The sequence below is a fragment of the Diachasmimorpha longicaudata genome, chromosome 5 (genome assembly GCF_034640455.1).
Source record: "Diachasmimorpha longicaudata isolate KC_UGA_2023 chromosome 5, iyDiaLong2, whole genome shotgun sequence".
NCBI classification, from domain to species: domain Eukaryota; kingdom Metazoa; phylum Arthropoda; class Insecta; order Hymenoptera; family Braconidae; genus Diachasmimorpha; species Diachasmimorpha longicaudata.
Window position 1 is genome coordinate 9,781,396 of NC_087229.1, and position 16,840 is coordinate 9,798,235.

General features: G+C 39.1%; 2 protein-coding genes across 9 annotated transcripts; one reads left to right on the forward strand and one right to left on the reverse strand.

The window, feature by feature from the left end:
* Positions 1-687: 687 nt before the first annotated feature.
* On the reverse strand, positions 688-8,001 carry LOC135162277 (uncharacterized). 2 transcript variants are annotated; one of them, XM_064120538.1, is made up of 4 exons: positions 7,855-8,001; positions 5,758-6,021; positions 2,068-2,267; positions 688-1,896 (listed from the first exon to the last, which is right to left on the reverse strand). In XM_064120538.1, exons 2-4 carry the CDS (start codon positions 5,936-5,938, stop codon positions 1,504-1,506), a joined length of 774 nt encoding a protein of 257 aa, XP_063976608.1. In that variant the 5' UTR covers positions 5,939-6,021; positions 7,855-8,001; the 3' UTR covers positions 688-1,503. The 2 variants fall into 2 exon arrangements, with proteins under 2 accessions (XP_063976608.1, XP_063976607.1); XM_064120537.1 differs by lacking the exons at positions 688-1,896; positions 2,068-2,267 and adding an exon at positions 2,405-3,843.
* A 1,524-nt stretch (positions 8,002-9,525) lies between these two features.
* Positions 9,526-16,833, forward strand: LOC135162273 (serine/threonine-protein phosphatase 1 regulatory subunit 10-like). 7 transcript variants are annotated; one of them, XM_064120518.1, is made up of 10 exons: positions 9,528-9,701; positions 9,952-10,049; positions 10,396-10,527; positions 10,601-10,813; positions 11,076-11,291; positions 11,958-12,135; positions 12,267-12,369; positions 12,462-12,611; positions 12,952-12,993; positions 14,015-14,351. In XM_064120518.1, the coding sequence occupies exons 2-10, from the start codon at positions 9,955-9,957 to the stop codon at positions 14,059-14,061; spliced, it is 1,176 nt and encodes a 391-aa protein (XP_063976588.1). In that variant the 5' UTR covers positions 9,528-9,701; positions 9,952-9,954; the 3' UTR covers positions 14,062-14,351. The 7 variants fall into 7 exon arrangements, with proteins under 7 accessions (XP_063976594.1, XP_063976591.1, XP_063976592.1 ...); XM_064120520.1 differs by lacking the exon at positions 14,015-14,351 and adding an exon at positions 16,639-16,833 and having other exon boundaries at positions 9,529-9,701; XM_064120517.1 differs by having other exon boundaries at positions 9,529-9,701; positions 13,464-14,351.
* Positions 16,834-16,840: the final 7 nt, after the last annotated feature.

The window sequence follows — 16,840 nt, forward strand, 5'->3', positions numbered from 1 at the left end:
TCTATTTCGAGGGTACAACCATTCCATCATATCTAATTGGGCCAATCAGCTCCACCGGCTGTCAACGATGCGCCGATTAATCTCATTGCTCTGTGCATTATCACGATGATTGGATTTGACCGGTATGATGGACTGGACATTCGCCAACTAATCGGCTAATTTTCATATTTTATGCCCTCAGCCATTGCGAGAGACCGACACGATCTCCTGGGACACGTTGGATTTTTTTTTTTCAACGGAGCTATTGATAGAGATTTCGAAACTGGGGTGACACGTTTCGACAGCCAATCACAATGACATCGTGATCTGATTTACTTACTAATTTTTCGAGCCATGCACCCCTCAATTTTGGGGAAATCATTAATGCAATGAGGGGGAAATAGGTTTCATAGGGGACTGGCTCGATTTTATCTCCTTTTTTATGAAATTGGGGTTGCACTTAGGCCATTTGGTTCTCAGACGGATAAAAAAAATATTTTTAATAGGAAGAAATTTGCTCTGTTTGAATTATTCTAATCAAATATTTTTGTGCGAGAATTTTCATGGAAAATGTCTTTTAGAAGTTTCTTTCGACATTTCCCCAGGTAAATAAACATTTAGTACAAAGGTAATAGAATGTTTTTTTTTAATTTACTAGGATTTTTTATAACAATATTTCATGCGTAGCAATTGAGAGGCGCATACATCTGGGTTTATAATCATTTATTCAAAATTTATGACAATTTCTTGGATTACAGATTCAACGGGAGTTCTCGACACTCCAGTGAAGGTTTTTGCAATTTTGGTGATAGGTTTTGGCGCTGTATTGGGTGTAGGATTGGTTGTGAGGATTACCACTGGAAAATTAAGTTTTAAATTCTCCATAAAAATTTCTTTCCGGGTGTTTTGCAACTCCACTCATTATCGAGAGGGTAAAGCAGTCCATCTGGTGTAAATTGAGTCTTTCAGGAATCGTTTTAACGCTTTACTATATAATTACTCCAATATCTCATTAATGGTCGGTGTTGCGAGAAAATATCATAAGGGCTTTTTTATGCGAAACTAAATTCTCCACAAAAAGTTCTCATAGAGTTTTCTTGCACCTGCGCTCATTATGGAGATAATCCCCCACTCAGTATGATGTGCATCTGTGTTTTCTGTCGCCTTTTCACCGCTTCTCAACTGAACCACTCCATTATCCCGTTACCGATCAATTTTACAAGAAAACTCTACAGGACTTTTTTACAGGAAATCTAATATTCCATAAAAAGTTCCTCCACTGTTTTCTTGCTATTGTACTCATTATCGAGATAATCAAGCACTCAATTCAATATGAACCAACTTTTTGGTGCAACATTCCACCACTTCCCTACAAATTGACTCAAATATCTCATTAACGCTTGTTGCTACGAGAAAACATCACTGTAAACTTTTTCTAGAGAATGAAATTGTCTACAAAAAGTTCCTGAACAGTTTTCTTGTAACTCTTCTCATTACCGAGATAGTTACGAGTCCATTTCTCATCTACAATCCAGCTGACTTTTTGCGTTTCAGTATAGAGCGCTTCTTGCGTCGTTTTTCAGTCGGTTTATCGCGAATGATTTCCTCAGGGGCGACAGGAGGGATCACTGGGTCTAGGCTCATTACTCTCGAGGCGCTGATCCTCGGCAAGTCGTTCCTCATCTCCGCGTACTTGGACCACTTGATCATCGGTGGCTCCTCGGCCTTTTGTTCTCGGCTCTGCTGCAACTTTCGGGACTTTTCCAACCGGGCGATCAGGCTCGTCGGCTCCTCCTCCGGAATATCTTTGTTATCGAACTTCAAGGCGTGCCTCTCGAAGGCCAGATTCGAGCTGTCTAGGGTCTGTTTCGCTCGCTCGATCTCAGCACCAATGTCCACCATGTCGAAGAGACGATCCTGAGAACAAGACAACAACGATATTTTTTTTTTATAGGACTCGTGTGGATTTTCCCACAAAGATGATGGCGACCCAAACCCGGCTTTAGAATATTTTCCCAACATAATTTCTAGTCTGTCCTCTCAACTGGACCCCAAGCAAACCGAACCCATCCCCCTCCTCGTACATACCTGAAGATCCCTCCGCTTCCGCCTCAACTCCGCCAATTCCTCCTCGAAGGTGTCAGCCTGTCGCTGCTTGAACCTCCGCTGAAGAGGGACAAAGCCCTCCTCGACCTCGTTGTCGGCAATCGGTCTACCATACCCCTCCCACAAGTTATCCATGTCGTCGTCAAACAGCTCACCCATCGCTCCTGATAAACTTCTCGTTCCTAAAATTGTTCATCATTACCCTGTGTTGCTCCCACCTCCAGCCAATTAACAAAAATTCAAAACGTACCTATTTCTATGTCTAACCCATGCACGTGCTTCCCGGTGCATCACCGTAATAATAAACAACACCATCGGATCATTTCCATAACCAGTCATTTATTTATCGTAAAGACGAAATGGGACAAAAGTGTACACACGAACAGGTAGCATCATCGTACATATATCAAGCCTGGAATTCAGGATAACTCATCTCAGTTCATCACGCGGGAACAAAAATATCAGAGGAAAACCGAGTCAATTCGATAGAAAATTTGATTGGGATTCTATTGGACTTTGATTGAACATTGTATTTATTTTTGTATCCCTTTGTGTCGCTGGAGAATATTTCCCATGAAATCTCTCCATCCGAAAATAAATAATCGTCCGAAAACTGTAAAATTCCAATAGAATTCCCTAGCGAATTCTCCAGGTGTTTTCCGCGAAATTATTTCTTCCGCGACATCACCATGAACGAAAAAAATACATTAAAATCTTCCTAGCATCTCCCCGACGGGGTAGAGTATTAAATAAACGTAAGGAAAGACGAGCTAAAACGGACCTCTTTGAATTATCGATGACTCCAGACGATGGGATTTAAATCAATCAAAGGTCTAATGAAAAAAATACTTCACAATTATTTTTGTCGATGGGGACTTATCGAATACTAAAGATGTCCGTTTTGCTTCCGTTTGTAGGTCGAAAGAATACAGACAGAAAAACCTAAACGTAATTTTTTTCCTGATCTTTAATTGAAGTTCAAATATTTGCGCTTCATAATCAATCGCAATTTCATTTAGATTTTTCTGCGGATGTGAGAGAGAGAGAGAGAGAGCGAGATGAAAGGACGTCATGACAAACAGAACAGGAGGACGAAAGGACATTAGAAACAATCCTAGAAGGACACGTGCTTCTCGCTGCTCTTGGCGGTCTTCTTGACGCACTCCTGGACGAAATCATCGCATGATGCGGACTCGCTGACGAGAGCCCTGAGAGCAGCAGCACGTCGTTCGCGTTTCGCTTGTCTCTCGGCCATTTCCTCCATTTCACTCTCAAGATCGTCGAGTCGGGCCTTGGTCTGACGGGCGCGTGACGCAGCTCCTGACGACTCGGTCTCCGCATCCGCCAGCTTCGACCACCGGGTTATGGCGACACTCCTCTCGCCCTCGGCGTCGCTCAGCAATTTAGAGCGCCTCTTGAATGCAACATCCGCCTCCTCCAGGGCATTCTTCGCCGACTCTGTGAATTTATCCATCACCTCCTGTCTCCGATCGACGACACTTCGACGCAAATCGTCGTAATGCTCACTGTCGTAACTCAGACTCGCTGCGTGGGCTTTAAAGCGTCGCGTCGTTGCCGCAACTTCACTCGCAAAATCATCGGACAAGTTGCGACGATTTGTCCGCTGTCCGCGTATGTCGTACACTGTATCCTCGTCATCCTCGTGGAGGGTTGGGGCGAGGGTGCGGGATCTGGGTGTATCAAATTCGAGGTCAAGGTCACGTGCGCTCGCTCTAGGCCCCGACAAGTCTCGGCTGCCTGCAAAAACCGATAGGAGAGACATGTACACATTCATAGGTGACAAAAAAAAAGACGGGAGGGGTGGGTATATGTGTAAAAAAATACGGAGGGCATTTTTGGAAATTTCTAGAAAAATTCTACGGGAAAAGAAATATTCAGAACAAATTACGAAACCATCACGCAAAATCTTTTAATTGTGTAATCGATTCCAGACAAAAATAAATTGAACTCGGAGGAGAGTTTTGTTGATCTTGAATAGAATTCCCTGGAGAATTCTGGAGGAGTTCTCCAGCGAATCCGGGACGGTTTTTTATTGAATTTTTCCAGACTGTGGGGATGGTTAATTGGATCGATTATGTTCAAGGGTTTTGTCATTTATCTCTCTTTCCCTCTCTCTCTCTCGCTCGATTTTTTTGGGGATCGGGGATCGTTGGGGGGTCTGAGGGTCGGAGGAGATTTAGGAGGAGGCATTACTTTGCAGGTGGTTTTGATGGATGCTGTGGAGAGAGAAATGTACACTGAGAGACTTCCAGAAAATTTACGTGATCAGACATCAAAATAAGGTAAACGAAGTGTTCGGAAATTTTTGGTTTGAGGTATAACCGCAAGAAAAAAATCGGTTTTAGACAAATGTGGCTCCAGTATGATCTGAAAATCATCGGGACAATCGTGAAAAATCCTATTTTCAAGGGATATACCTTCAACTCGGAAAATATCTGGAGCGAAAAACAATTTTTCTCTCTTGCGTTGTGGGAATTTTATGGGTGGAAACGTAACTTTTATGCGCTGGAGCGTATTTTTTACGTGACAGTCCATAAAAATTCGCACGGAAAACACAATACACGACGAACAACGTCAGTTTTACATGATTTTTATGGCGCTTTTACCACAATTTTTCGTCTGCGTGCGAGAGGTACGGAAAAGGTTCTCATGGAAATTTTGGTATTGCTCGTAGGTGCGGAGAAATGCACCATAAAAAATTCTGTCCAAGTGAAATTTAACATGAGAACCTCGCCACCTCTTTTCAAGCATACACGCATAAAAAACTTTAGTTAAACAAATCAATTATTCATACTATTTTTCTCTCAGTGCCCATTAAAAATTCCGATTTAATGTCTGCTTCACAACTTCGCTGAATTTACCTACTAAAAATTTAATCTCGAGCCGTCTCGATAATGAGTCGAGCCTGCGAAAAGCACTGAAAGTCTCTCGTGAAGAGAACTAAATTCCCAAAAAATGAAAACTCATTACCGAGACAATTAAAAGCTCAACAGAAAAAAATTTCGCATATGTGTACGCGCGAATAGACATCTCTCTCTCGACCTCTCAACCAATCATCTCCACCAATTGTGGCCATAAAAAAAGTAGAAGGGTTTCTTCAAATACGCAACTGACTCCACTTAGACCATGTCATTTAGAAAAATTCAAGAAATCAATTTATTGAACAGTCAATCAAAATTTTTGTACAATGATTATGGACAACAACAGCATTAATGAAAGTCCTCTAAAAAGATAGACTTCAACTACTCTCATTCCCAATAGTTTTCACATTGTTGAGATTAATTTGGCTGGATGCAACAGCAAGAGGCAAAATACGAGAAAAAAAACCATTCCGACGAATATTGGATGCACTCGAGAGGATACTGGGGTGTGTGGTGGTGTCATGCCAGCCAGAGGTTGTGGATGAACAGAAAAAAAAGACAATTTCGCGTGGGATCAAATGGAGATTTGCCAGATTAAAAAGAAAAACGTCATTCCCCAAAATCTAACTGTCAAAATAAACTTGTTTTCTTTTTTTTTTTGAAAAATATATCTTATTGTTTTCTCAGGGCGGATGGTGAGGAGGGGATTTTTGCAGGGAATATCGTGAGGGTGACATCATAATACTCGACACTCCTCAAAACCATTTTGGAAAACGACTGAAGATGTTACCGATGTCGCTACGTCTCGCTGCAATCTCATCAGCTAATGATGTCCTAGCTTCCGGAAATAATGGCCTTCCGCTGTATTTACGATCGAGATGATCCACCATTGGCTTGTAGTACGACTCGCCCTTGTCGTAATTGCAGCCGTACACACGTGTACGTGGCCTGCTCAGTATTGGTCTCGACATTTTTTTTAAATAATTTATCTGTCAGGTTCGGGAACCACTTGATGGATGCTGAGTTTCAGCAGCTGATGTGCTACTTCGGTTACCTGCAATTATTTTGTTTATTTTTATTCCGAGGGCTTATCTCAGGGTGAGTGGAGCTATTTGAGGATTTTAGTTGCAATGCCAGGAGTATCGAGGAACCGTGGAAAGGGGTTATTTCTGGTTTATTGTCGTGGTAATAGGTTTTTTGCACCGGGGTAATAATACATTTTGGGGTTTAGTCAAAACAAACTTGAGAGCTTTCACTATTTTTTTCGCAAGGATATCTTAGAAATGTAAGTAAATGAATTTTATTAATCCTCGTGAAGAGGAGATTTTATGAAAAATTCACGAATTACGGAGCTGGCAAAAAATTTCCGGTAAAAAAATTATTTAAAAAATCATTTGAGTGGTTTATCGGAGAGCCGTTTCCAAAATTTTTAGGATGTAGAGACTATTTGAATTTTTAATTCTCTGAGATTTATGCTACTGCGGAAACTCGCGGCCATTCTAGCGCTCCTCCTCAAGTCGTTAAAATAGACCACATCTAATTTTGTGTCCGTGAAATTCTGCGTTTTCAGTTCAACATAACACAAAGAAATATGTAAATACAACAGCCAACAACAAACCCCACCACCCAACACGTAATCATAAACTCCCTAAATTAACTTCTCACCCCAGAAATTGATGAATTTTTCATTCACCCCCCAACTGAATTTTCATTTAAAAATAAAAAGAAATGTATTTTAAATAAAAACAAGTGTTCTTTTGACCTAAATAAAAATCTCATTAATAACAATGATTCAACGATTAAGTCAACACGCGATAATCTTTTTCCTGAACAGAACGAGTTGTTTATTCAAATGACTCAAGTGTTTCCGAATTCCTTATAAATATAAATAGGCACGTAATTTAAATGGATGAGAAAATTACGATTACAAGACGGTGCAAGTAAAAAAAATTCTCAGTGGATTTTTCCCTTCACATATTTTCCATATTCTCAATTCTATTAAAAGTCTCCACGTGTCTGGAATCGTCCCGGAGCACGTGCCCTTGGAAGCACCCCCTCCCTGCCAAAAACAACCCGCGCAGCGATGCATCATCCAAAGTAGGCGGACAAAGTCATTAGCCAAGAAATACCCCAATTAATAACCCCGACAACTAAAACTGACACTCATCTGATTGCCCCCACACCTCCAATTTCCCAAATGATTCATCGCCTGAACGATCATTTCGATTTATTATCTCAACATAACACACCAGAATTCCGCCAGAATCTCGAATTAGAGATTAGTCAAGCGGACTCCTCTTCAGTCGCTAATATCATCTGACTAAACAAAGCGATTTAAAAAAGTCTGGCTTATTTTGAAGTCCAAAATAGTCCTTCAAAAATGAGGAAAAAATCGGGAAATTTGACTCTGCCGATCTCGAGATATCGACGATTGTTTCTGTCTCCACCCGAATCGATAATTGATATTCTCGTAAATCTTTCATTTCCTCATTTATCACCTCAGGAGATTTATCACGACTGGTCATTGAAACTGTTTCAGATATTACGCAACAGTGTTAACGAACGAGACAAAGCGCGAGAAGACGCGAGTGTGGCCCGATTTGGCTCGGCTGGGGGTTTTCGAATTGGTGATATCGATTACAAAAATTAAAACGTCGGAATTAATAGCAATAAATCGCGAAATCGAGCTGATTTATCGAGTTACTCTCGAGGAGCGTTGGAGGAGGGTCATAGCAATTCAGGTGTTCATCCCTGAATTGTCACTATCGGCTCTAGGTATCGGTTAATAAGCGGTTGTTGTCGAGGATCAATAAATAGATCGATCGATGCGGCATGCATCGATAGATCAAGCGTGAGGCAATTAATTTATTCTTCTGTTCTCACATACCTGATGTAATCGTTCTCCCAGTCCGCCTTTTTATTTCTCAAGATGCGATTGCCACGGAAGTACCAGTGCGACTCCCACAGACCTCTCGATGCTCCTCTTCGCTCTTCCCCCACCTCCCTCGCGCATCCCATATTACCCCTTCCTAATTTGTAATTTCTCGGGTTGAGTTTGACTGAGGGGATAACGGGGGAAAATTTTGGATGAGGTGATGATTCCGGGACATGGGAAGTATCTGCCCTGATGCGCACTGTTACTACTCACTTTTTGTATTTTTGGGAGGGCTCAGTTGCGAAGGAAAATTCATAATAATAAATGAGAACAGGAAAAATTTGTATTTTCGGAGGCCTAGGAAGTGAGGCAATCCGCTGAGATGGTGAAAAAATTTTGGGTCATCAATTCTGGATCAAAAGGGGGTGAAGAAATTTCGTGGATGACAAGTAAAAAATGTTCTCTTTCAGGGAATTAGATGAGACGAGTTGAAGGTGATATCATGGGCACAAATAATTTTTATAAATATTTAAAAGTGCGAGGTGGAGGTAATGTAAGGGCCGCCATCTTACTTAGATGCTTTCCTTCCATCTTCTCATATCTTTGAAAACTTCTCGAAATTATTTAATTGAAATTATTTGTCCCCTTTCGATTGTCATCGATTTGTACAAAAAAGAGAAAATTTTTTGGGCCAGTTTTCAGATTTTTCCATCCCCGTATGGCGGAAAATTGATGACCCAAAACTTTACCACCTTTTCAGCAGTTTTTCACTGCCAGGACTTTGAAGGATTTTTAGCCAGTGCTTCGGAGTTGATAATTGTATTTTTTTAGCTCCGGATGATGGGTATAGGACACCTGATTCTTTCACCGACAATTGCGGATTATGTATGCAATGAGTAAAGAATGTAACCCTCCATTTTATTTTAGTAATGGTACCTATAAACTAGATCGTGACGGAGCCGACGAGTTACTTTTAGAAATGTTTGAGAGTACGACGTGGAGACAACGGGTTCTCGTGGGGATGAGAGATGTGGGGTCTGAATATGATGAATATGCATTCTATCCGTTAGTATGGGAGAGTCAATGAATCGCTCGGGATGAATAAAATTATTGGGGATTGGATTGAATGGAATGAGGTGAAGCGCATTGTTTGATCCGTTCAGAGGTGGGTATTTTGGGATTCCTTGAATATAGCTGTATTGAAAATCGAAGGATTTGAAAATGGGAGGGACTGCAGAGATGGTCTTACCGATGGGTGATATGGTTAGCGACGGAGCACGCCTTGCCAGCTGTCGGGAAGGATGAACGCTGCTGGTAATACTGAAGAAGGAAAATATTAATTGAGGTAATAGACAATTTATTAATTAGAAAATCCAAAAATGTAATTTATTCGATGAAAAATTCATTGAAAATGCAAATATCGGCGATTATTTGACTCGAGTAGTGTCGGACCTCACTACGTTCACTCGCTACATCCGGGTCCAGAACCAAATTTTTGTCATGTTTGTAAAATTTTAAGAATAATGTCATGAAGAAAATAAACGAGTTCATAAATTAAACAATTTAACTGTCTATTTTTTGCTGTTGAAACTCTAAATTTATCTTGTTAACGGGAAGAAAGGAATTATAGTTCCGGTCTGCGCCTACATGTTGCGCAGACACAGCGCACTCGTGTATCCTAATCGCCCGAACCCCAAAAAGAAGAAGGAGAGAAAAGACAACGCGCATTGAAGCCGGCGTCCATTTTACCCTCTCCATTTGTATTAATTGACTGTGTTTATGTGTGTGTACTGACTTGAGCATCAACTTCGAAAGCTTATTACATATAAAATAGACAAACCGAGATAAATTGTGTTAACGTGAGTTTATAAAGTATTTATTTATGTGACTTTCCATAAGTTTTGACTGAATGATACTGTTGAGTGCTACTTTGCAAATGTTCCTCGATGGCGCGAGGATTTTGTTCGTTTAACCTCATCGCCGTTCTGTTTGATTGAGAAATTGAGATCAGAGGATACCTAATACCTTTTTTTCAATTTATTTGAGAGACATACTCAGGGATTAGGGAGGAGGTTATGAGCTTGAATTTTAGAGAGGTTTTTCTTGCAGATAATGGACGGTGCACCTCCAGTTCGGGGGGGTTTTCGCGGCCGAGGAGGCCCTGGTGGTCCCATGCGGGGTCGAGGAGGTTTTGCAGACAGGGGAAGGTGAGTTCTCAATATTTTATAACTACTTTGTCATTTGGGTTTTTGAGACAATATTTGGGTAAAGTGCAGTCTCCTGACTGCTCGAGCCTTCACGAGGAAATGATGCGATTTTCATGACTCTGAGCTCATTTTGAAGATCTTCAAAATATTTTGACAATGACCTGAGATTTTTTGAATTTCACTCAGCAAATTCCGAGTTATGCGCAATTCAAGCATGATTAAATTTTATTCCGATGCACTCGATCTTTTCTCCTGAATGTGAAGTATATTCATACTTATAACCTCTCTTCAAAATTGCAATAGTTGCTTTACCTTCATTTGAACTCAAGAAAAATACAAATTCCAGGGGTGGACCAGTACGAGGTGGAATGATGAGGGGTCGTGGTGGTGGTCCTGGACCAATGAGGGGTAGTCCCCCAGGCATGAGAGGTCGAGGAGGACCGCCCGGACGAGGCAGAGGCGGTCACTTCCCTCCTGGGTAAGTTAACACCATTAAATCTTGAATTAATAAAGAGTGAACATTTTTTGATTGTAAATGACTGGGTTCGCAGTGGCCCTCCAGAAGGTGGATTAGCTGGAGGTCCAGGAGGCGGTCCTCCTCCACCACCAGGAATGGGGGGACCCATGAGAGGTGGATCCAGAGGGGGACCAGGTGGTTTCAGAGGACGAGGACGTGGGGATTTTAACAGGAGTGACAGTCGTGGTGGAGGCTTCCGTGGACGTGGGGGCGGTTCAGATAGGGGAGGACGGGGCTCAGGATATGGGTAAGTTTTATTCACCATCTTCATCATTTAAAATTGTATCTTCTCCGATGGTTTTATTTTACAAAAATATTTAATTGCTAGAACTGTCTTATCTAACTCACAAATCGATAATTTCGATCTCTCTAGAATTCAAAAATATTTCGTCGCAGAATATATATATATAAATGAAACTCGCAAAGGCAAATGTGTAATTCTCATTTCAGTGCTAACAACTAATAAATTCTATCATTAATAATAATCATCTATTCATCTCATTTTTCAGGGGATTTTCGAGAGGTGCTCCACGAGGTGGAATGGGTCGTGGAGGTCCAGGATCATTCGGTGATCGAGGTGGACGAGGCGGAGGCGGCGACCGTGGAGGCCGTGGTGGTCCAATGAAGCGAGGAAGACCGCCAGGTGTCGGTGGACCACCCAAACGGCCCAGATACGAGGCCCCACCACAACAAGCTGCCAATGGCTATGCCGCACAACCCACAAAGTAATTATTTCACATGCAGAACTAATAGTTCTTCATAATGTTATTGATCTCCGTGTTTCATTTTCATTTTCATTTCATAGAGATCCCACAGCACAAAGGCCAATTACAGGATCAGTTTAATTGTAAAAAACTATATAATGACTTTAATGAATTATTTTACAAATCCAAATACTCATTTGAAGTATATGCAATAACTAAAGTATATAATTATTATGTACGATGAAGATTATCGATTTGTGGATCCTACTCTGAGAATAACGAGCAAGTTCTCAGACAAGTCTTGTTCGGACCAATAAATCGACAGTTGAAAATTATAAAAAAAATTGTTTCATTTGAATATTAAAGTATCAAATGCTATAATCGCACCAATAGTCTCATTGGCAAGAGATTCGTCCTTCAGAATGATAAAGTCTTTTTTTGTGGCAATTAATTGCGATATATCGTATCTCTATGCAAGAAAGTTTCAGTCCATTATTATTTTTTTTACCAAGAAATTAATTTATTATCAGTAAGTATAAAATGGATGGGGGCGAGATGAAATTTATTGGTTGCATAATGAGAACTTTAATCACTCCAAATTTAGCTTATTATTAATGCAAATCAAACTGCTGAAAACTGATATTGAAGTCAATTAACCAACCAACCAACGACCCTCTCACATTTCAGTCAAGGATATGGCGGTCCCGGAAATGGATACAGTCAGCCTCAGCAACCACAAGTCACCGGATATGGTGCACCAGGTGGTGGCAATACAGGCTATGGACCTCCTCAGAGCGGTTATCAACAGACAGCATATCAAGGCTACGAAAGCTATCAGCAGCCCTCGGATTACACGCAGACTACGGTAATTCATTCAGAATTCTATGTTGGATAATAAAATATATTTAAAAAATAAGTGACAAAAAAGCATTAAAGTCCATCAACTCATTTTTATATTGGTTAAAATTCAAAACAATTAATTAATTATGATGACAGGGGTACACTGCACAAGCACCAGCAGATAACAGATACGTCCAAGCACCGGCGCCCGGTGGATTCAACGCAGATCCTTACAATTATGGAAAAGCCCCACCTCAAGGTAAAGTCTTCCTACACTCCTCGAAACTTGCATGCCTATGAACTGATAATTAAATAGAGAGTACTCGATATTAATGTGATGTGGGTGGACAGTGAATTACCAGCAGGAGGCTGTCGCTCCTACACTGGGTGGTGGTGATGATGGTGGCGGTGGGTATCCTCCTGGGAATCCCTATGAGGATCAGTCTTGTAACCCCAGCGTTATGGCAGGCCGGACCGGTGGTTATTCAACACACGGCTACGGTTAGTTCCAATAATTATTCAATCGTTAGAGACCATCATCTTGGGGATTAAATATCTAACCAGTAGAGTTTTCTCGTATCTTTGAAGTTACATTTTCATCATTTTAGTTGGTAGATTCCGGTTCCAGCAATAACATGCTGTTGTTTTCGGAGGACATGGTCTTATTATTCGGTCGGATATCGACTAAATTATTGTGTAATTAAATTACTCATTTCATCAATTGCGAAAAAATCCAAATTCAATGCCCATTATTGGACGAATTTCGAAATATTCCAAGACTATCATTTAAAAATCGATTTCCCACAGCTTGACCATTAACATTCTCTCATTATTATTCCAGATTACTCAACACAAGACGGTGGCTACGGGAAACAAGACTACGGTAAGTACCAGGCAGTAGAAAGCCAATACTATTGAATCAGGCGACAGCGCCCGTAAATTAGTATCGGGACAAACCATCGAGACCATAAGATAAACCTAACTGCGCACTCAGAGAAATTAAATCCACCGGAAAAAAATTATGAACAATCGAGAAGCGCTAAAAGCTACCCACTGGGAGAATTAACAAACTCATGGGACAATCACTTTTAATCATTTCCAAAAGCTGTATTTTTTTCTCCCGAATTTTAATTGACATTTTTGTCCTGATAAGAGAATGACCCGTAGGATATTTAGAATTTTCATTTAAAATTGTAAATCGGATGGGCGAGACCTCCGCTAAATAAACAAATCCAAGAATATACAGATATTTATGAATTATTGAATCGAAGAATTTAGAAAAATGAAATACGAGAGGAGAAATTATTCATGAGTCGATGGAATGAGTGACAGGAGAGGGTATAATATTTGCAGGTGGCAGTGCTGGTTACGATTACACCCAGTCCCAGCGAAATTATCAATAAACAACAGAAAATAAAAATTAGCAAGAGAAATTATTGCATATTCATCACTTGACCTAGAATTTCCAGCTGTAAAGTGATTTCTCTACAAATTAATCAGTTGAAAAAACATGTGACGAATTGCAAAGCAATGGCAAATTAATTTTAACGATTGATGATCTTATGTGAATTCAAAAATTTATGGAAATAACAACAATCTTAAATTTCCCTTCGTTGCTCCTTGACAACTTTCAAAAAGATCAGGCTGAAAATAGACTTTAGATACAAATAAGCATTAAAAATATTAATCAAATTTATTGACACTTTATTCCGAGTAAGAACCAACCTGTAGGACAGTTGAGAATTCTAAATTGCATCGATAAGGCCTGCACTGAAAAAACATCTTGAAGAATATCCAGATATTCACGAATCAATCAATCAAATAATTTAGAAAAATAAAATAAGAGTGAGGAGAAATTATTGACGAGTCGATGGCATGGGTAATTGCGGAGGCTATATTTGCAGGTGGCAATGCTGGTTACGATTACGCCCAGTCTCAGCGCAATTATTAATAAACAATAGTCGTGGCAAATTAATTTTAATGATTGATAATCTCCTAAAATTGAAAGAATTTATGAAAATAACTAGAATGTTCCATTTCACTTGGTTGTTATCTTGGGATTTTTTAAGTAATCGGGCAGAAAGTAGGGGCGAGGTACGAATAAGCACGAAAAATACAAAAGATTAACGAATGAGAGTGTTTTATAATTAAGTCACATTGGTCATAGGAATAAAATTTTTGTGTTAGCCTTTTTATTCCCTGAACTGAAATAAAAATACCCAAAAATTATGTAAACATGAATTTAGATGGATATTTATTGATTGTGAATGAGTATTGAGAAAATCATTTTCATGAGAGACTCATTTTAAGAATTAAAATCGTTGGGTCGTGATCCATCATCTTTAGTTACTTTATATTTTTATTTTTCTTTCGTTTTAACTATTCACCCAGGATGTGCTGGTATTACGTAGCTTCAAGCGACGAGAATTGAGGATTTATCGAAAATATTAATACTCAGATTATTTTCGTGGATAAATTTATGTGTTATTATGGATCGGTAAAACCATGTACAAATGACAATGATTATTTTGTTTTTCAGTTGGTAAGGAAAGAAAACTGACACTTAAATTTAAAGAAACAAGATTTAATTAAAAATATATCCTTTTATAACATAATTTATATTCATTTTACGACAATTAATGATGAAATTAATGTGTCGATCCATCATTACCTTTATCCAACTTGAGAGATAATTAAATATGTGACATGTATGACAAGAGCATAATGACAGCTGAGAAATGGAGAGAAAAATGGTGATAAAGAAATCGTCAGAACAGAACAAGATTACTTACCCCCATTTTTATTCATTGCCTCTTCACCCTTTCGCACAATAGTGAAAAAAAATTCATTGAACACTTAATGAATGGAATTGAGAATAATTATTTGTCCAATAATTCACGCAAAACCAGCTAAACTGCCGAATAGGAAACCAGCGAAATCCATTAAACTGAGAGGAACACAATAACGAGGGCTATAAGGGCGTCTCGTTAAACAGTGGCAAGTAATTCATGAAAAATTAATGAGAGAAAACGTAGGTATTCTGCTGTTCATAAAGAGAACGTAGAGATATCAATAATCATCTACTGATGGACATCACTTTTTCAGTGTGAATTTGATGGAATTAAATTATTTTTAATTTTTTATCTTGCTTCTGGCCGGAAGAACATTTGGGAGTGGGAAATCATGTGATTTTTCAGTACTTGTCATGGGAGAATGGTGACCGGTCAATACCTAGGGCTTGCTAAGCACTTTGACGATTTTTTATTTTTGGAAATATTGTGAATTTTACTGTCACACCTCTTTTAGAAAGAAAAATGGCAAATATCGGTTTATGCACCGGATCTCATGATAATGCAATTACAATCACAAGATTTCCTTCTCCGGGTTCTTCCCTCCCACAGAAAAAAATCTAATCTAAAAATACAAAATTTGCATAATGAAACGAAGGATATTAATTGAATCCAAAACCGAAAATGGAATAATCAAATACGAAAAGAAACAGTTAAACCAATTGATAAAAGAGTGAAACGAGAAGACAAACGAAAAAAGCACAATGCAAAGAACAAACAAATAAATACAGTAAAAATGCTGAACTTCTTAATAACATAAGAAAATGCAAAATAAGAAACTACGGTGACCAATTTAACCAGGTGAGTAAAACAAATAAATCAATATATATCCGTAATTTGTTTGTGATAAATTCATGAAAACCACAAGTTCCAAGATAATTAAATAAACGAGAGCCTAATGCACTAGAACAATTGAAAAAAAATAGAAAATCCGAAAAACCAATCAATGAAATATTGTTAAACGAGTGGCATTGTCCTTGAAACTCATTGAGTTTTGTACAGGTCTCATTAATGATAATTAACGATTATTCATTTACTGATGAAAGCATGGCCATGAGAGATAGAAATAAATTTTTATATGGAATTCAACGCAGAAGCTGTTGAGCGACAGTAAACACAAAAATCAGATAAATAATTATGACAAAAAATACATAAAGTGATGTTTGGTACGTGCGATACACAAGACTTTCATTCGCTAGGTAGATAGGAAAAATTAATCACAAGAGAATGGAGGAAAATCATTGAAACGTGGAAGACGGAGGTAAAATGACCTTCTTCGATCGATATCTCGGGATTGGCAGAGTGAATTATCACAGATTTGCAATCATTCTCTGCATTATTTCAGAAACTTTAAACTGAAAAAAAACTGTCCGTATCGTTTCATTGGTTCGCAAGATAGTCGACATTGAAGAAAGCTCATTTTATGCTGCTGTCTCCTGAGTAATTCTCGAAATTCCAAGATCTCTATAGTTTTAATTCTATAACTATTTTATATGATTTGCTTGAGGGTGGATGGTCCTGTGGACCGACTTGTCCGTAGGATGAATTGTCTATCGGCACATATCCAGTATTTAATTCCCTTCGATTAAGATTTTGCTTTCGACTCGTTTCACCACTGGATCATTCACTCTGATTAGGATTTTTTAATGCATGAAACTAAAATTCTATTTTTCCTCTAGGATAAAAATAATGTCCAGAGGAGACTTGAGAATCAACGACCACATGACTGGTGCCTGGCTTTACCCAAAGGCCAGAACAGCTCGTCTTCGATTATCGACTAAGCAGAATGGGAAAATGTTCCAACATAATCATGAAGAATGATGGATTGTGGTGGATAGGTGGTTAATTACAATAAAGATGTGAAACGGTAAAAATTCCTTT